Below are 21,310 nucleotides of genomic sequence, written 5' to 3'. Positions count from 1 at the left end.
ACAAAGTACGATAACATGAGGAGTCATAATGTTTATATTGCAAGGAATGGAATTGTTAAGATTGAATAAAATTTATGATTACATTGGTATAATAAAGATTTATTATACCTGTTATTATAGATATACACTGTTGTATGTGTTTATGGGTGTCATAAATAACTTTGATTATTGTTTTGTATTTCATTACAGGGTGTCATAAATAAATGGTGTTTCGAAGAGATGTTTGAAAAATCTTTGATGTTTGAAAGATGGTTGCGATGGGTATCATCTTTATTTGAAACACGATATATTTCTTAATACTTGAATGGTGTGCCGTAGAATTTTAGTAATAAACTTTAGTAAATAAAAAAGGTTGAAAACCAGTGATCTATATGGATCACATTACAAAAGAAAGTGGAATCAAGCCTGATATTAGAACTGGAGATGTCAAACTTAGCTGTTTGCTTTATGCAGATGATGTACTCCTAACCACATCTAGTGCAAGTCTCCAGGATTCACTAACTAAATTGAATAACAGCTGTAACAAATTTGGCATGAAAATCAGCAATAAAAAAGACCAAAACACAAGAAAATAGGCAGGAATATAGAAAACTCCAGCTGTATTCTGAATGGAGATCCTATAGAACAAGTAAAATATTTCAGATATTTAGGAACAGTTTTTAGTGAAAATGGCTGGTTATATCTGAAAATAGACAACAGAATAAGCAAATCTGGTACGGTGGGTAGCCATATGAATAAATGTATATGGAATAAGAGAGAAATTAGCCAAAACACCAAACGAGCAGTATAGAAGACAGTGTGGTCTGAGAGTTGGGTTAGAAATAAAGTTCTTGATCAAAGACTAGAGACCACAGATATGAGGGTTCTAAGAAAAATTAGGGGAGTGAACAATGGTAGAATCATATTAAAAATGAAGATATTAGAAAGGAACTTGATATTATTAGCATTCAAGAATGTGTCAGCAGAGCTAATCTAAAGTGGTATTGGCCATTTAAATAGAATGAGTGAAGAAAGGTTAGCAAAACAAGTGTTTGATGCCGGGATGGAAGGAGAGAGACCAAGATCTAGGCAGGTTGATTTGGTCATAAGTGCCTTAGAAGCATGAAATATTAAATATGACAATAATGGAGTGCTTGAGTAATAGATTGATTTGGAGAAAAAATTGTTCATAGGATATTAATAATAATGTAAACTTAATCATGTAGTGCTGTCATACTAACCTGAACACCCCTTGGGATACATATCAGGAAATCGATGATGCCATTTTGATAAATGAAGGGTTGGATAAATGGCAGATTATCATTTACAATGATTATCAGATACAATGGCACATTGTCATTTTTCTTGGTGAAAGATGCTTTTGTTCTCTAAATTCACTATGAAAATATAAGGTTCAATTCTAACCTCAAAATGGTTGGAAACAAATGGTAGTTGAAAACTACCATTTGTTTTTGAAAGGAGATAATTGTTGTGATCTTTCAGAAAGTTTTTCGCTGGGTTACAAAGAAAATTATACTTGACAAGAAACTGAATTATCCTTTACTCAAGTTTAAGCAAACAAAGTTTGCATGAGTATCTTCACAACCAGGCTACTTGTATACAGAGACTGCTGACTTCAAACTTTCTACAACCATCTCTGATCCAGAGTATTTTGATAATATGGTGATACACCATTTTGCAACTTGTATATGGAAAAGGTATGACTCCTGCATTGATTGAACCTCAGTACTTCCTGGGTCTAGGCTCCCACTGATGAGACCTTAATTACGGTTGAAGCTGGTCTGGGAAGCAACCCTTCCCATAATGCATAGCAGTATACACATGATATGGAAGCTGTTGACTTCATATCATTTGTTGTTCCAAATGATATGGAAGCTGTTGACTTCATATCATTTGCCTCAGTATCCTACAAAAAAGCACACTGCCTTTCCGATTAGTAACCTAATCACAAAGATCCTTCATGTGCAAACGTTGTTTGCTTACACTGGATTAAAGAAAGAATATAATTTCTTGTCAAGTATAATTTACTTTGATCATAGCCACTATTTCAGTGAGAAATTTCAGTGGATATGATTAAAGTTAAAGTGAAGCATGATCCAATTCAACAGTATAAATGCTTGTTTGGCTTTCATTTTATGAAGCTAAGTTTTTATTTTTAATTTTAAAATGTTCAAATGAATGCCAAGTTTGAAGCAACTCAACATCTAAATCATATACAAAACATTATATTAACTAAGCCTTAAGCCTATAGTTCAGAAATGGTTTATTTAGCTTTATTGCAAAGTAGTCGTAGAATGTGACATGAGGGGGGGGGGGGAACAATGGACAATCACTGAAACTAGGAGTAAGATTAGTAAGTGTGCAAGTAAAGGGTGAGTGTATTATCTGCATGAATTTAAGTAGTGCTGTGTAAAGTGAATGGGTGCCTCAGTGAGTCTTTGGACTCCGAAGATTCCAATTAATAAGATAACTAAACATACTATGCACAAATCATGGTATATGCTTACATAGGAAAAAAAACTTTCATTTGCTGTTATTTGGCTAAGATATATAAATTTTTAATTTCTAAAAATTTTAGTTGACTGTAATTAGGAATTATAGATACGTTAACACAAGAATATTTTAATGTTTGCCAAATATTTCAGTCTGAAACTAACAGACTATCCTCAGTGGCTACATAGGAAGTTTTTCACAAGGTGGAAAACCAACAATTGATCACTCAAAAGTAGAACGAGTCATGTGATGTTACGTTGCTAAGCGTTAAAGAGAGGTAAATTTCATCACAGTGATGAATAAATTATAGATATTAATTTGCAATTTCACATAACAATCTTAATTTATAAATTCAATTAGAGACAACATTAGATTAATGTAAGAATTAAAATTTATTTTTTACATTAAATTAATGTAAAAAATAAAATAAAATAAAACTTAGTGTATTATCAGGATTAAACTTTCCCACATTTTTTCCAAGGATATAGTCATTTCGATTCAAGTTAGGGCGTTGAAGTAAGGCCTCAGCACTCTCTTTGAAAAGGCATTCGAATTTATAGTAACATCTGTGTAGAAGGATGTTGTCTCTATCCTGTGCTGCGCCAATCCAGACTTATCAGATTTGTTGTAAAGAATGTATGATTGATGTTCTTGTCTTCTTTTTTCTATAGAGCATCCTGTTTGTCCAAAGTACGACAGATTGCAGTTACAAGGAACTTGATATACACCAGGCAGAGATATAGTTGAGCGTTTATCTTTAGAAAATAGGTGGATATTTTGTTAATAGGGATATATAAGTGGCTGTTAAACCATATTTCTTCAGAATTCTTGAAATTGGTTCTGAAATCCTGGAAATATATGGAATTGGAACTTGACGTATTCATTCTTTGTTGTTCTGGATTGTATTATAGGAATCAAACAGATGTTGTGTAGTTTTTTCGGAGAAGCCATTTAATTTCATGTGATGTTTGATAGTTGAAAGTTCTTTCTGTAATTCATGGGGGAGTTGAGCAATTAGTTCTAGCTCATCGAATTAAACATTTTATGATTCCTGTTTTTTGATAAGGATGATGGGCAGATTGTTTGAGAATGTAACGTCCAGTAAAAGTGGGTTTTCTGTAAACTGTTGTTGTCAGAATACCTGAAGGTGAACAGATGAGGAAAAACAGGAATCATAAAATGTTTAATTTGATGAGCTAGAACTAATTGCTCAACTCCCCATGAATTACAGAAAGAACTTTCAACTATCAAACATCACATGAAATTAAATGGCTTCTCTGAAAAAACTACACAACATCTGTTTGATTCCTACAATCCAATCCAGAACAACAAAGAATCAATACGTTGAGTTCCAATTCCATATATTTCTGGGATTTCAAAACCAATTTCAAGAATTCTGAAGAAATATGATTTAACAGTCACTTATATCCCTATTAACAAAACAGCCACCAATTTCCCCTCTTCTACAGATAAACGTTCAACTATGTCTCTGCCTGGTGTATATCAAGTTCCTTGTTAACTGCAATCTGTTGTACTTTGGACAAACAGGATGCTCTATAGAAAAAAGAACGCAAGAACATCAATCATACATTCTTCACAACAATCCGATAAGTCTGGATTAGCACAGCACGAAATAGAGACAAGCCACAACATTCTCTGGTCCAAGACTCGCCTTCTACACAGATGTTGCTATAAATTTGAATGCTTATTCAAAGAGAGTGCTGAGGCCTTACTTCAACGCCCTAACTTGAATCAAAATGACTGTATATCCTTGTCAAAAATATGGGAAAGTTTAATCCGGATAACACATTAAATTTTATTATTTTTTTTTAATTGAATTTATAAATTAAGATTGTTATATGAAATTGTGAATTAATACCTATAATTTATTCATCACTCTGATGAAATTTACCTCTCTTTAACGCTTAGCAACGTAGCATCATGTGGCCTGTTCTACTTTTGAATGATCAATTGTTGGTATTTCACCTTTTAAAAAACTGTTAGTTTCAGACTGAAATATTTGGCAAACATTAAAACATTAAAAGCCACTGAGGATAGTCTGTTAGTTTCAGACTAAAATATTTGGCAAACATTAAAATATTCTTGTGTTAACGTGTCTATAATTCCTAATTTTAATGTCACAAGTGTCTCTCAAGAGTAAAATTAGTTGACTGTGATTTCAAAAAAAATCATTAAAAACATTAAAATGTTAATATTTGATCTGATGCAAATCACTATATGGATTAATAATATGCTTAATTAATACAGTAAAATTACGATTTATTCAAAGCAATAGGATCTTTTCCTCACAATTCATTATGCAAAAAAAAAAAAAAACAGTCTTCCAGTGTTTTGTGACCTCTTATTCTTCACACACAGTGAAATCAAAAAGTGTTTTAAGCTGGCTGCTAAATAGAAAATATAAATTACTTTAAATTTATTAAATTTAACTTCTTTACTGCAGAATTTACTTTTTCCAACTGATTTAAATATAATTCATAACAAATAAATTATAATCACCTTCATTAATTCCTTAAATTTGGAAAGAGGATCTGGTCTAGAAGGTGCAGAACGTGCACGATCGGGTATCTATAAAAATATAAGAAACATTACTGATTTCTGATATCTACTCAACAATCTTTATTAACCTAAATTCTAAAAATATTTTCTGGTATTCAGATGTACATCAAGTGTTTCAAGTATTTTAAGCCATGTATTTCCACAGGACAATCATTATTATTGTCAAAATCTATAAATGATACTATAATAGTTCAATACGATAGACTTACAAGTAGATGTTTTAAAGCTTTTTTCTCAAAATTGTTCTATTAGAATGTTCCACAAGGATTTTGTAATGAGAATTAAAAGAGATAGATTCCATTGTATTTCAGAGAACAGAATTTAAAAGTGGAACTTGTTTTTTTTTTTGCATCACATGAGGTTTTTGATAGGTATATCACAATATAAACTTGGTTAAGTATTGTTCGATGATAAATTTTCAATTAATATATATATATATATATATATATTTTTTTTTTTTTGTAAAATGAATATAAACAGCCAAAATTCAAGTAGTTGCATATTTTACTATATTTACAATAAATAAGAAATAAAAAAAAATCTTAAAATTATATACAATTTAAAAGTGCTAATACAACTTAGTTTACTCCTATAATCAGCAACAAGTCTCTCTTTTTTCAAGAAATCAACAGCAGTCTTCCATCATACCAGCATTCCATTTCCTCCTGTAGTGGTGCCCCATTACCCAATGGTCTGGTGAATTCAAATTCATCACTGCATCAAAGGATATGCATCAAAAAAAAAAAAAAAAAAAAAAAAAAAATGCACCATATGAGCTTGATAGGTGATACAGGATGGATGTTAATTCTGGAGCACAAGGTTTAAGGACCAAGGAACTTAGTATCAAAACTACTGATGTTTTTTCTGATGTCCTTCTGGCAAAATATCACAGAAGCTATGAGCAGGTTTGTGATATAGTAGGAGAAAATTTGCCGTGATTATCACTATCCACACTGATGGAAAAGCAGGGCTTGGATGGGGGATTAGGCTTTTTCCACAGAGATGGGAAATAAAATTCCACATTCCAGCAAGGATTGTTTCAGATATCTGGTTAGAGATGGAGTTTGGATTGGGAGAGTGAAAAAAACAGTAATCAGAAGGAATGAGGCATTGTAGGTGGTTCAGCCTTGATGACAATGAAATGCAGAAACAAATTATCCTGATAGGTACTAAGCAAGTAATTATTATGGTCAATTTAAATTACGCAAACAATGATTGGATGGAAGGGAAATCTCATGATAAGGATGAAAGAGAATTTATTGAGCTGTTATGAGATAACTTTTTTAAGTAACATATGAAACCCTCAGGAATGGAAAGATATGTATGATATCAGGTATGATAGTTCTGTTGTACAAGGGTGGTGTAAAAACTGATGTCTAACTACTGACACATCAGTATATCTGGAGGGATAGTGAAGATCTTAGCGAAGTTGTTAAGAACTTACATACAGAAATGCGCTTACTCAAGGGAGACCATGTTTTAGCAATTTGCTCATATTTTATAATAATGTCTGTGAGATTTTTATAATTGAAGTATATGAAGCGACCTGGAAAGTTCTGATAAACATTCAGAACAAGACTGATATGAAAGCAATTGATATAACCACCAGAAAGAACATATCTTAAACCCTGTAACCCCATGTTTCATCAAATTGTAATAATTTGTTATTTTTCTTTCAGGATATATACAAGACGACAGTAAAATTAATTAATTTTTGTTCTAGGTGTTTATCAGAACTTTCCAGCTCCCTACCATCTCTCAAACTATTGACTTGGAAGTGGGTGGCTGATGGATAAGTATCAGAAAGTAGTACAAGGTAGGTGTGAATCTACCATATTTAAGAGAACAAGTAGTGTTCCCCAGGGATCAGTCCTTGGACCATTGTTGTTCAAATTAATGATACAGGTTTCAAATTAATGATACTTTGCTCATGATGCAAAGATAAGCAGGACAATCAGCGATACTATTAATATACAGTGCTTAAGGAATGATATGAATCTGGAATGGTGAGCAAATGATAATGGCTGTTAATTCAATATTTGTAAGTGTAAAGTTATGCACTTTGATGAGATTTCCAACAGCACATTATATTTGTGAGATTATGTTAGAAGAAATTGATAAGAATAGGGATCTTGGAGGTAACGTTGATACGAAACTAAAGTTCAAAACTAACATTGTAAACATTGCAAATGTTGAAATGAACACTGACATGTTAGGATAAGGAAGTCATTTTGCCTCTATACAAAGCCTTGATATGACAACACCTGGACTACTGTATGCAGAATTGGTCTCCTAGGTTAAGGTGAAATAAAACAGCTGTTGAAAAGATGCAAAAAAGAGTAACAAAGCTGATATCAGGATTATGGAATGTAGAATTAAGGACAGATTGAGAGTGTGTGGACTGCAGATAACAGTCCACACATTCAAAAGTTTATAGACCTCTATCATAAAAGGAGAAAGAGAGGTGATTCAATAGCGGTCTGTAAACATTTGAAAGAGTTATCAAGTGATGAAATTTTTGTTATATGGAAGGTGAAGAGAGGATACAGAGGCATTCACGGAGGTTAACTTTGTGTGCAGTTAAGAAAGGGGTGAGATTTTTCCTCTCACAGAACAGTGAGTGAGTGGAAAAGTTAACCTGTTTAAGTGGTAAGTACTTTGACATGTCCTCAATTCCCTGATGATGATGATCATCATCATCATCATAATAATAAAAAACTCATTCACCACTCTTGAAGCAAAACAACTATTCCTAACAAACTACACTCACACATCTTTGAAGGGTGATTCCTTGTGTACTATGTTGATGGTGCTGTACTGCAGGAAGTGGATGAGATTTGCGAGTGATGGCTGACAGCAGACTGAAGTTTAGAGGACATATTGCAAGTTTTGCAAAGACTGTACATCGTAGTGCTGCTATGATAGGAAGTACTCTAACATGTAGGGATAGGGAAGTGGTTGTGCCACTGTATAAAGTACTGGTCAGACCACACTTGGACTATTATGCTCAAATTTGGTCACCTGATAATAATAAATTTAGTTTAATCCTTTATCCAAGTGTAAGCAAATAAAGTTTGCACCTGAAAATATCTTCAGGACTGAGGTAAGGTGGTATATCCGTTGGCAACTTGTAGCAAAGGTGGATCAAGCTCTCAACACTCCTTGTCTCAGTATCTCCCATAATGCAAAGCATATCTCCTTGCGGATATGTATACTGTTATGCATTAAGGGAAGGGCCACTACCTATACTGGTTTCGACCTTTATTGAGGTCTCATCAGTGGGAGGCAGACCTAGAGTGGTGATACTAAGCCAGAAGCAATGGAGAGGTCATATTTACCTATACGAGTTAACAACCGGTGTACCTTATCATTAAATTACTCTGGATTTAGAGAAAGATCCTTGGCAACTCCTAGCAAAGATCTTTCTTTGCTAGGAGTTGCTAAGGGATATACCACCTTACCTCAGTTCTGAAGATATTTTCAGGCGCAAACTTTATTTGCTTACATTTGGATAAAGGATTAAACTAAATTTATTATAGTCTAACCAAGTGCAAAATAAACTTCCAACATCTTTCTCCAAATTCAGAGTAATTTAATAATAAGGTGGTACACTGGTTGTTAACTCGTATAGGTAAATATGACCTCTTCATTGCTTCTGGCTCAGTATCACCACCTTGGGTCTGCCTCCCACTATCGAGACCTCAATAAAGGTGGAAACCGGTCTGGGTAGTGGCCCTTCCCTTAATGCATAGCATCATACATGTCCGCAAGGAGATGTGGTTTGCATTATGGGAGATATTGAGACAGGGAGTGATGAGAGCCTGGCCCACCTTTGCTAAAAGTTGCCTCAGTCCTGAACTACTTCAGGCGCAAACTTTGTTTGTGTATACTTGGGTAAAGGATTAAACTAAATTTATTATAGTCTAACCAAGTGCAAAATAAACTTCCAACATCTTTCTCTAAATCAGAGTAACTTAATAATAATACACCGGTTGTTAACTCATATAGATAAATATGACCTCTCCATTGCTTTTGGCTTAGTATCACCACTCTGGGTCTGCCTCTCACTGACGAGACCTCAATAAAGGTCGAAACCGGTCTGGGTAGTAGTCCTTCCCTTAATGCATAGCAGTATACATGTCTGCAAGGAGATATGCTTTGCATTATGGGAGATACTGAGACAAGGAGCATTGAGAGCTTGATCCACCTTTGCTACGAGTTGCCAAGGGATGTACCACCTTACCTCAGTCCTGAAGATATTTTCAGGCACAAACGTTGTTTGCTTACACTTGGATAAAGGATTAAACTAAATTTATCATAGTCTAACCAAGTGCAAAATAAACTTCCAACATCTTGGTTACCTGGTTTTCTGTGTGATGTTGAAACATTCGAGAGGGTCCAGAGGGAAGTGACTAAGACAATAGCAGGACTTTGGAATGCTGGCTATGAAGAGAGATTTGAATGATTAAAATAACAAATGATTAAAATTATAATTTGAATGAAGAGAAATTTGAAGGATTAAAATTACAAATGGCATATCACCAAGCCCCCCCCCCCCCCCATTTAAGGACTCCATTTTGCGTGATATAATACGAGATTTTGTAGCATGCGGGACTTGTGGAATGTATGCATCCTGGCGGTTGTATATGTGGTGGGTGAGAGAAGGGGAAATAGAAATATGTATATGCACAAAATGCAGGCATCAGGAGGAAATTGGTGATTTAGAGATGACTATAACTGACCTCGTTGAGTCAGAGGTGGGAGATTCTCCACATATAGAGATAAGTGGTATGACAGAGGATGAGAATAGCGAGAGAAATATGAATAAAATAATGAGAGTGGGGAGCATGGAAAGGTTGAAAGATTGTGAAAGTTTCGAAGATGGTCTCAATTGGGAGGATGAATGGCAAATAAGAGTGGCTGACTTGCAGAGAGAGAGAGAGAGAGATGAGCTGAAATAATAGGTGGAATGTCTAGGGAATGAGACGAGAAGTCTGAAAAATGAGATTAGGCGAATGGAAGAGACGAATACAAGGCGAATCAGAGTAGGAGTGAGAGTTATGGGAATGGTAGAAGAGGAGAGAATAGGAACAGTAGAAGACAGGGAATGAGAGAGTTATGGGAATGATAGAAGAGGAGAGAATGGGAACCAGTGGAAGAGAGGGAATGAGAGAGAGTTATGTGAATGATAGAAGAGGAAAGAATGGAAACAGTGGAAGAGAAAGAATGAGAGAGAGTTATGGGAATGATAGAAGAGGAGAGAATGGAAACAGTAGGAGAGAGGGAATGAGAAGAATGCGAGGGAGCACTGGAAACAGGGATACAGAGATGTCAGGTAAGTAGGGGAACACAAAGAGAAAGTGTTAGAGGAGAGAGAGTGAGGGATGCATGTGAGCAATCGAGGAACAGGGTAGTAAGAGGTGTAATGTATGGTGACTCAATGATCCGTGGTGTGCAAGATAGGATGAGTGATTGCCTGGAGGAACGACAGAAAGTGTGGCTATGGCAATTAAGATGGGTGAAAGGGTGGACGAGATGATTGTGATGGTAGGAACAAATGGCTTGAGAGGTAATGTAAATTGGGCAGCGAGAGACATGAGATTCTTGCTTGAGATTGTGCGAAAGAAGATAGTGTGCGTGTTGCCTAGGTATGATTGTGACGAGCTGAGCAGAAATATTGAATAATATAATAGCTAGAATGTGTCAGAAGAGAGGATTGGAATATGCAGATGCTTGGAGAGCGTTTGAGGACAGAAAGGAATAGTATGCGAGAGACCACTTGCATTTAAATGAGGAAGGACATAGGCATCTGGTGAGATTGCAGTTCTGAACGAGTTGGTGTGTTAATGCAGGGGAAATTAGAATGTCCAGGGTGGATGGATGGTAGCAGGGGTTGTGGGAATGGGCACTTGGGAGAAGGGAGATGACATGAGGTTTAACACTGAGCCCAGTGAAGTCTAGAGGGAATAATGCTGGATATAGAAACAGTGGCATTTGTATGGTTTACATTAATGACAGGAGTATCCAGAATAAAGGAGAGGAATTGGTGGCACTGATAGCATCAGCCTGGCCAAAGATATTTGGAATCACAGAGACATGGTTGACAGAAGAGGATATGATAACAGGAATAGAAGTAGCAGGGTACAGCATTTTTCGGCAGGATAGGCAGGGAAAGTGTGGTGGTGGAGTACTGCTTATGATAAGTGATGACTTATATGCTCTAAGAGTGGAGGCTTTGGAAGGCAGTGACAATAATGATTTTGAAAGCATAGGGTGTGAAGTAGAGGTGGGCAAGACAGGATATTTAGTGGGATGTTGCTACAAACCAAGGAGCATAGAGGGTGGGAACCAGGAGATGTTTAGACAGTTGAGCTTGGCAAGTGCAAGAAGAATGATTATCATGGGAGATTTTAACTACAGCAGTATAAATTGGGGAGAGGAAGATGCATGTAACAATAAGGGAATGGAATTTCTAGAATTCTTGATTGATAAATGTCTTAGGCAACATGTAATAGAAGGAAGAAGAGGTTCCAGAGTTTTGGATTTCATCATAGCATCAGAAGAGTTGATAATAACTGAGATGACATCTCTCCCACAAGCTGGAGAGAGTAACCATATGGTTCTGACTTGGAAGATGAATAAACATGCAAGAGTATCAAAGAGACGGGAATGTACGTGAAATTATAAGGCAGGTGATTATATTAGTCTTAGACATCAACTCGGGGAAGTTTCACGGAGGAAGGAATTGGAAGGCCGTGATATCATTAGCGCTTGGGAAATTGTGAAGGAATATTTGTTAGCAGCAATAGTAAACTGTATTCCACAAGTGAAGAAGAGGACACAATTTGGAGTAAAGTGGATGATAAACAATATTAAACAGGAACTATATGTGAAGAAGCAACTATGGAAGAGATATAAGGAGACAGGTGAAGAGCAGATGCATGAAGAATGTAAGACACAGGCCAGGAGAGTGACTAATATGGTAAGGAAGGCAAAACTGGAATATGAGAAGAGATTAGCCCTAAGATCCAAAGAAAATCCTACAGAATTTTTAAGCTATGTTGCCAGTAGGAGGAGAAATGATTCTGGAAGAATGACATTGTGACATAAAAATGGGAATAAAGTGACTGATCCAGAGGACATAGTGGAATTGTTCAATGAACATTTTATTGGAGTATTTCATCCTAGAGGAGTAAATTTTAATACTTAGAGGGATAGGGCAGGTTTGAGGTTTAGAGGTGCAGGAGGAGAGAGTGTGTTCCAAATACTGAGTACTTTGGATGTCAGTAAAGCTGTGGGACTGAATAGTATTTCACAAGGAGTTTTGAGAGAATGTGCTAAAGAAATGACAGATCCTTTGACCTGGCTTTTCAATAAAAGTCTGGCTACAGGAAAGGTGCCCAGGGAATGGAAGGAAGGTAAGATAGTGCCATTGCATAAAGGCAGTAGCAGACTGGAAGTGTCTAATTATAGGCCAGTTTGTGGTCATCAGTAGTTGTTAAGATCTTGGAGAAATTAGTGAGGTACCGTATACAGCATTGGGCATATGAGGGTAATGTTATCCATGAGAATCAACATGGATTTTTTAAGGAGCACTCGTTTTAGTAATATGCTAGCCTTTTATAATAAAGTTATAAGAGCAGTAGATGAGGGAAAGGCATATACTGCTGTTTTCTTGGACTTAGTGAAGGCATTTGACAAGGTGCCACATGATAAACTGATATTTAAGTTACAGACACAGGTTTGGATGTCAGGTTGGTCAACTGGATTCAGGCTTGGCTGTCCAATAGGTATCAGAGAGTTGTGTATGGTGGGGCAGTTTTAATGAGGCAGAGGGTTACAAGGGGGTCCCACAGGGCTCAGTACTAGGACCAATATTGTTTAACTTTTATATCAATGACATTGTCAGTGGATTGCAGGGGGTATTCGGTTGTTTGTGGATGATGTGAAGCTGGGAAGGGTTATTAGTAATAGTGCAGATGTGGTAATCCTGCAAGAGGATTTGAATAAGCTAGACAGATGGGCAAATGACCGGGGATGTCAGTTTAATGCAGTAAAATGTAAGGTCTTGAGGTTTGGGACACATCGATGGGACGCTGCATACTCTATTGGAGGAGCTGTACTGGAGGAAGTAGGAGAGATAAGAGATCTGGGGTTGATGATTGATAGAAACCTGAAATTCAGGGGACATATTGTAAAGGTGTGAAGGTAACACAGAGATTGCTGCAATAATGAGAAGGACACTGACCTGCAGAGATAAGAGGGTTATCATTTCGTTGTATAAGACCTGATCAGACCACACTTAGACTATTGTTCTCAGATTTGGTCCCCAGGATTTGAAGGGGATAAATTAACTGTGGAAAGGATACAAAGGCAGATAACAAAGACAGTTTCAGGACTGTACAATTTAATTATGAGGATTGGCTGAAGGAATGTGGATTGCAGAGTTTTGGTGGATAGAAGAAAGAGAGGTGATATGATTGAGACTTTTAAACTGTTGAGAGGTGGTTACAGAGTTGACACTGGAGAGTTCTTTCGCTTAGTTGAACAACAGGAAGGAGTGATGCCAAGGGGCCATCCCTGAAAGTTACGAAAGGAAACTGTGAGCAAGAGGGTGAGGAGTGGTTTCTTTTGCATGGAGGGTGGTTGAACCATGGAATGCATTGCCTGATAGAGTGGTGAGAGCGAGAACAGTCAATGAGTTTAAGGAGCGGTATGATGACTTTGTTTTCCTAGGAAGGATCTTCTGCGATGAGTCTTTGACTCCATGGAGGGCCTGAATAATAATAATAATAATAAAATGTGGATTGCAGAGTTTAGTGAATGGGAGGGAAGAGGTGATATGATAGAGACATTTAAGTTAGTGAAAGTACTTTATCGGATTAATCCAGACTGGATTATAAAAAGAGTATATTGAGGGGAGGGGACCAGAGACCATTCCTGGAAGTTATATAAGAATGCAGTGAAGAGGGGTGTGAGGAGCAAATTTTTTTACATGGAGAATTGTCGGTGTATGAAACACAGAATGTATTGTTAATGCAAGGAGTGTTAAGGATTTTAAGATTCTATATGATAAATATGTTGTTAGTTGAATGAATCTGGCGACTCCATGAAGGGTGCAATAATAATAATATGTTTCAATCACATACCCTTGTTTCACTTATCAAATAAATTTTGTAACAGACAGGCCTTCAGCATATCGTCATAATAAGAATTTCGGAGAGCAGTCAGCATTTGGTCACTCATTTTGAATTCACTTCAACACTTTTACATCTCCAAGAAACCCAGGAGACTAAATCTGCACATAATCTGGAAGTGGGTGTATCAAAGACTAACTGAGAGAAATAACAATAAATTTTTCTCTATTTGTCAATATGTTCTTTGCCATCCAAATGACCCTTTAACAATGTCTCGTGCCTCCATAAAATTGCCAACATCACGCCTGATGTGGCTAACATCCTTATGAAAGCCTCACTGCTACCTAAAAGAAATCTCTCCAACAGCCAAGTCTACACTCTTAAATTATGCAAAGGCAAAAATATAATAATTACTAGAGCCAAATATTAACAATGCTACTGTGGTTCTGAATACTAGTGAATACATTCGAAAACTGAATGTGTTGCTAGAGAATGCACCACTTACAAATCTCAAGATTAGATTATGATCCCACCATTTCCAAGAAGAGAACATTAAAAAAAACTGCAAAAAATGTCATCTCTTGGTCCCCTGAATTAGTTAAAAAACTCAAACTTTTTAGTTTGTGCTGCTCTCCCCTCCATCAGATGTAGAGTTTAATAAATCCAATAACCCTGTCCATTCTAGTGACTTCCTTGAACCCCTAGCCAAACAACTCAGTTAAATCTTTAATTCCATTACTGGCTATACTTCATCTTGCATAAAAAAAATTCCACCCACTTTAAATCTGTAATCCAAAATTTAGTTTTAAGTAGTACTAACATCATGGTTACTTCTTTATTCACCAATATCGCTCTCCTTTCTGACATACTTTAACATTACTTAAAAATGATTTTCCTCTTCTGACACCACTGATGTCTTCAATTTTGCCATGTGTTCTCCATTTGTCTATATGGCTCAGACACATTATATACCTTCCAACAGCCAGCACTCCAGAATCCAGTTCACTTTTAAAAAAATTAAGTAACAGTAGCTTGTTTTTTCTAGACACTTTAATAACATCTTCTATAGCAATCTATTTTTCTCAGAAAATTCCTTACATAGGATACAGAGACTTTTCCTATCACCTTCCCCCCCCCCCTACCTCCCAACAATATGGTATGATAAAAACTCTTGTTAACAGCCTCCAACCTTTATCCCAACCAGGCTTTCCTCAAAGCTGAAATCTCCAAATTTTCAGTGTGTTTAATTTCTAATATAAACACAAAATGCAGTTTCCTTAACTGTTTAATTATCAACCATCATACAAGAAAGGTTTCTAGACCTATAACTACAAGCAGCACTTTCACAGGGTGCCGTGTAGGTAAGCAATTAGAGGCAAGAAAGGAATCTGTTAGTGTTTCTTGAAGGTCTGGAGTATTAAGCTCATTGGAGAAAACAGAATGGAGAAGACTGTTCAAAAGGACTAGGTATATGGAATGAAGGAAGAGGAGAAGTAGGCTTGGTGAATTTGGAGATGAATGGCATATGAATGTTCACCAGCAGCTGCCTGTGTTTGTACATGATTAGAGAAAAGTGGAAGAAAAGAGTAGAGTGGAGCAGCATCCATGGAAATATCCAGAGAAGACAAAATATAAATATAAATAGAGCATCTATGGGGAAAAACTAGAATAGGGAGAGTCAGTGAAAGAGAGATTATCTAGCAAATGAATAGTTAAACTTTTGAATGCTTATGGAAACAATCAAGCATTTTAAAGGAAGTTTTTGGTATGACATACCAATGTGAAAACAACATTCTAATGCAGATTTGGGATTTATAAAATATTAGGCATGGAGGAGAAGAGAAGTAATGGTCAGAATAAAAAAAGAATATCAAGGTTTTTTTAAGGCTGAAGAGGACCAAGGGTTGTAATATGTTTATGAAAGAAGAGGCTAAATGTGAAAGTCAACACAAGAAGAGAAAACTGATCTTAGTGAGCAAAATGCCATCATTGAGGGAGGACAGATGGTTTTTTTTTCTAGGAAATAAAGCAGGATTTGTGTTTTTGTTCCATTAGAATTTACCAAAATTATCTTTGTACAACCTTAGAATGGCTAGAAGAAGTGCTTAAGCCATCGACCATAGAAGCTTGAGTAATTCGAGTCTCATTTTAGGTTTTTGAAATGAAGAGGAATGCACTGTACAATCATCATCAGCAAAGCTATGAATAAGGCTGAACGTTAGTGAGATAAGATCATTGATGTATAGAAGGAAGAATGTAGGTGAAAACATAGAGCCTTGTGGTACTCTGGCACTGATAGAAAAATTAAACAAGAGGAAACCTCCCACATCACATGCAATGAACAACCAGGGAGGAAGCTGGAAATCCACACAAAGCATAGGAGAGAGACTATAAGCTGGCAGTTTAGAAAGAAGGCCCTAATACCAGACTTGATTAAATGCCTTTGAAATATGAAGAACAACCACGTAAGTTTTTCCAAATCCTTCCATGGCTGATGTCCAAAGGTGAGTAAAGTGAGTGAGTGAGGTGGTTGCCTGTAGAAAAATAATAGCAGAATACACTGATGTGTATTCTGCTATTAATTTTCCCTACCTAGAGACCCATCATTAATTAACTGATGGTCTCTAGGTAGAAAAGAAGCTGGTCATTGATAATCTTTTTCCATCACTTTCAAAAGTACCATGTGAGGCCATAGCTGACTTTTATCTCTTTATAGAAATAGAGCAGATAAAAGCTTGTTCCATGATGTTGAATAGATGTCAGATGAGTATGATAGATTGTAAAGGCAAATATGATGTTAAGAGATCTGCTTATTTCAACAATGATGCCACTGTTCCACTGGGATAAGAGACAGGTAGAAACAGTAGGGCAGAAGTTTGGTCCAACAGCCTTGGCAAGAGACCAGAAAGTGTGACTGCAATTTTTGCTAAATTAAGCTTAGTGCATTTAGTCTTTATAAAAAATCTGCTTTAGAATTTTTTCTTCTTCTTTTTTCTCCAGTTGTTAGAAACTTTAAAGTAAATGAGCAAAAAGTTGAAGCTTCAACTTGAGCAATTGAGTGTATGCTGCATTTTTAGCTTGGGAGGTTTTGGCACACTTATTGAAAAACCAAGGCTTCAATAATGGTCATCAGGGATTTTGAGTGGAGTGGGAAATAAAGGCACTCATCCTGGAAAAATATAATTCTGGTAGGTAGATAAGCAGGTAGATTTGCATTAGATCATTACAGCAAACAATTCTGCTTCTCTTTCAAGCTTGGTCTGTGAAGCCCAAGAAGGGGACCCAGTCAAAATCGTGGTTACTGGAATCTCCAAAGATAATATCATTGTCTGGATAATTAGACTGTATATGATCAACGTTCAGGGATAAATAATAAAAAAAAAAAGTCAGTACAGTCATCAGAAATAGAAAACCGATAAAGACAAAACGAGGCAGAGAAATATCGAGCCAAAGCAAGATAAATAAAGAAGAGTCCATATCTGATAATCTTTGGCATGGGACATCAGACCTGACAAAAATGCATACTCAACCCTTCTTTAAAGGCATAAATTTCTTAAATTGCACAAAAGCATCATGCAATTAACATGTGATTTAAATAAATCTGTACTGTGACTGCTTCAAGATAATGTAATTTCAAAAAGTGTTACGTGCAGAACAAAATAAATTCCTTGATCCTTTCATCTCATCTCATGTTTTACAAGGTTATTCTGAATTTGGTAGTCTATGAGAGTACCGTCCAATAATCATGGTCAGTGTAATCAAATTATCAAATCAAACAGTCACCTTGATTATTAGAAGTGGTCATTTCCTGTATGGGTTTTGTTGCCATGGTAGCCAATCATCTGCTAATAAAGGAGTGGACACAGTTAATGATAACTTAATAACAGATACCAGTTATTCTATATTCAAACAAAAATAAGAGTTATAATTATTTTAACATTATGCAAAAAATGGGTAATTTACTTACTACTGGAAAGAGCATTAAAACAAGTTATTGGCCAGTACCAGAATAAAGTCATCTCATTTAAAACTGCAAATGAACCAAAATAGTCTAATGAGGAACAAAACAGTATTCTTTTGAATCATAGTTAAATTTACCTTCCAAAGATCCAAGCATTGACTACGAAGTTCACTCTGCCTCTCTTCATACAGGTCCCTAAGAATCCAATATCAGATTATAATTAACAAGTTGACAAAATTCTGAAAATAAAATTAATAATTTTTTATATTCCTTATAGAAAGATGAACAGATCAGTATATATATCAGGTAATCACATTTTTATATTTACTGAAATTATGCTTCTTATTACAGTAATTGATTAATAATTATCATAAAAATATCTTTTTTTTAAAAAAAATGAAGACCAGACAAACCAATTTCAAAATTATATTAATTATGAAATAAAATATTTTTATTAAATGAAGAATGATTTAATAAAAAACGTCTTAAGTGGCAAAGGATATGCTGTTCCTTCAAACACTAAGAGATTCATCCATATCTGCAACTTTAAATAACCAATTAAAACCTACATAGAATTTTAATTGCAGCTTTTTTTTTGTACATCTTGCAATATGTATAAGCAAGTTATTCCTAGATGTTGGATAGAATTTTTTTAAACTGGTATTTGGAATACCAAATTTAAAAAAATTTGATATTCCAAATACCAAACAAAAAAAGTGTCAAGCCATCTCAATTTTTATTTCAAGTGGACTATTTTTTTTTTTTGAAGTGCAAAGGGACACAATGCATCAAAATTATATATTGCAATAACTGATCTGACCAGGTGGAATTTAATAAAATTTGGTATTTAGAATATCAGAATATGTGCATGTGATTCAGTTTTTGTTTTAATCAGATCAGTTTTATGGAAAAAAATAAAATTTCTGAATGATAATAACAGTATCCTTTAAGATTAAAACTTATCAAGTAACTTCTTTTGAAAATTCAGCTGAAACAAGTAATTTTGTTCTAACTGATTCATTTAGTGGCAAAACAAAATTATATGTCCACATACATACATATGCAAAAACAGGTCAAGGTTTTCAAGTTTTATAATTTCAATTCCCTAAATGATGTCTGGAAATTGCTACTCAGATCTTTAGCACATCAGAATTTAACAGTGAGAGGATAAGACAACTGACTTATCCTCTCAGTTAAATTTTATAAAACACACTAACTTTTGACATACTTGTAGAATTATTTTTTTTTTGTAAATGAAAGTATCACATTTAATATCCCTCTTTGAAAAGCATAAATCTATTGCTCATCGTGATAGCCTTCTTTGCCAAAATAATGGAAATGTTAACAACTGAAAATTCAACTCGGAATAATTTTTGAATTACAATATGTGTAAACAATTTAAGAACATGCTAGTATAGCTTATATCAGCATTTCTCATCCTTTCTAAGCCCAAGGACCAGTAAAATACCTAAAACAATTCTATGGACGACTAACTTACAGAGGTGTAGCTGGGGAGGGGGGGGGAACGATCCGCCCAAGGCAGCACTTTTTTGGCGTTTAAGAAATCTTGCCATACTGTCTATAAAACAGCAACCAAGTGATGAAATAGACTTCGACAATGTCATCGACGATTTCGCAAACAAAAAAGCAAGAAAAATAATATTTTAGAATGTTGGAATTAAAGTTTTACTTCAAAAATAAACATAGTGTTTTTAATTTATTTCCCTATACATCGTTTTGACTTTTTGAAATTTTTTTAAAAATCTATGTAGGAATTACCAACATTTCTGAAATACTGTGCCATTTGTAACATAATAAATCTAAAAGAATGTTTTGAAACATAATTAATTAAATCAGAAGTAAACGATTAAAAATGTATCATCATTGAACAAAGTTTTAATTTTTATTAAAGAAATAAATAATATGATATAATTATGTTACTATTTACTTTTAATAAATGGTTGAGCTTCTCGGCCCTTGCAGAGTTGCTGGATATCTGGCTCAATATTGGTCAACTTTAGTCGAAGATCGGCACACACACACTAAGACGATTTCTGTATTTTGTTTTTATTTTCAGGAGCGATGAAAATCCTTTCTCACCAAGATAGGTTGTAGAAAACTGCATGACGATTTTCAGTACTTCTTCAGATAATTCAGGAAATTCACTTTTCACCTAAGGCAAGATCCAAAATTGAGCCGATCCAAGATCATGCAAGAATTAAAATAAAAATAAAATTAAAATGCAAGAATTGCATTTTAAGTCCACCGTCATTTGAAATCTCAATTAAATTAACCATTCTTTTTTCAATAACGAAAGGTCGTTCTCATGACTGCAGGCCTAAAATGGATCGCGAACCCACAGAAATTTCTTATAAACATTATTTCGGAAAATATGTTTTGGAATTCCGTTTCAGATTTTTGAGGTGGTCACAAACCCTTTCCAGAAACTCAGAATCAACAAAAATATCATTTTCCACTAAAAGGATTTCAATGTCAGAAAAGGTGCAAATTGTCTATCTTTTACATAATTAATCCATAAAATCAGTTTTTTCTCGAATACCTTGATTTTGTCATAGGTATCAAAAACAGTTAAAGAATTTCCCTGAAGAGAGAGATTTAATTCATTTAATTTGATAGCTCATAGAAAATTAGTTCAATTAATTTTGGGCTGCTTAAGGGTCAAAGCTGTATAACTGAGAGGAGACCTCCACATAGCCTTTAAAGGAATGCAGAGAACCGACCAAGGCTTCTGACCTAATGTCCAATCCTCACCTTCTCGTGGTGCTCCCTGTTGGGTATCTACCTGGTTACTGAACGAACGAGGATGGGCTGGCAATTTGAGATTTAGCCAACCAAATTGAATATCCTTCCTTTATTAATTCTGTATGCAGGTTGAAAAGAAAAGTATTTCTGCAGTTGCTTCATTTTCCTGTATTTGTATTGTTATTTTCTAGTTGGTATACAATTTCTTAGTTAGTTTTCTACCTCTCCAGTCTATTCCAGTTTCCTTCGTTATTTGAAAAAGCAGTTTATGCAACTTTATTTACTTCAATTCTTGTCTGTTATTATTCTTAAGGCTAATATTGCTTCTCTAGTTCCTTCATCATTCTGAATTCAAAGATCATCTAAATAACATGCA

General features: G+C 35.2%; 1 protein-coding gene across 1 annotated transcript in view; it reads right to left on the bottom strand.

The window, feature by feature from the left end:
* The window catches only part of Cmtr1 (Cap methyltransferase 1), a 378,564-nt gene that overhangs the window by 92,512 nt on the left and 264,742 nt on the right, over positions 1-21,310 (bottom strand). Inside the window, exons 16-17 of the mRNA XM_090398617.1 lie at positions 18,309-18,366; positions 5,014-5,082 (exon numbers count right to left, since the gene is read on the bottom strand). Of these exons, the coding sequence (XP_090254743.1) occupies positions 5,014-5,082; positions 18,309-18,366 (127 nt within the window). The remainder of the gene's footprint in view (positions 1-5,013; positions 5,083-18,308; positions 18,367-21,310) is intronic.

The sequence above is a fragment of the Typopeltis vanoorti genome, chromosome 10 (assembly GCF_054136105.1).
Source record: "Typopeltis vanoorti isolate ZY-2024b chromosome 10, IOZ_Tvanoo_1.0, whole genome shotgun sequence".
NCBI classification, from domain to species: Eukaryota; Metazoa; Arthropoda; class Arachnida; order Uropygi; family Thelyphonidae; genus Typopeltis; species Typopeltis vanoorti.
This window is presented reverse-complemented; position numbering and strand designations above follow the sequence as displayed.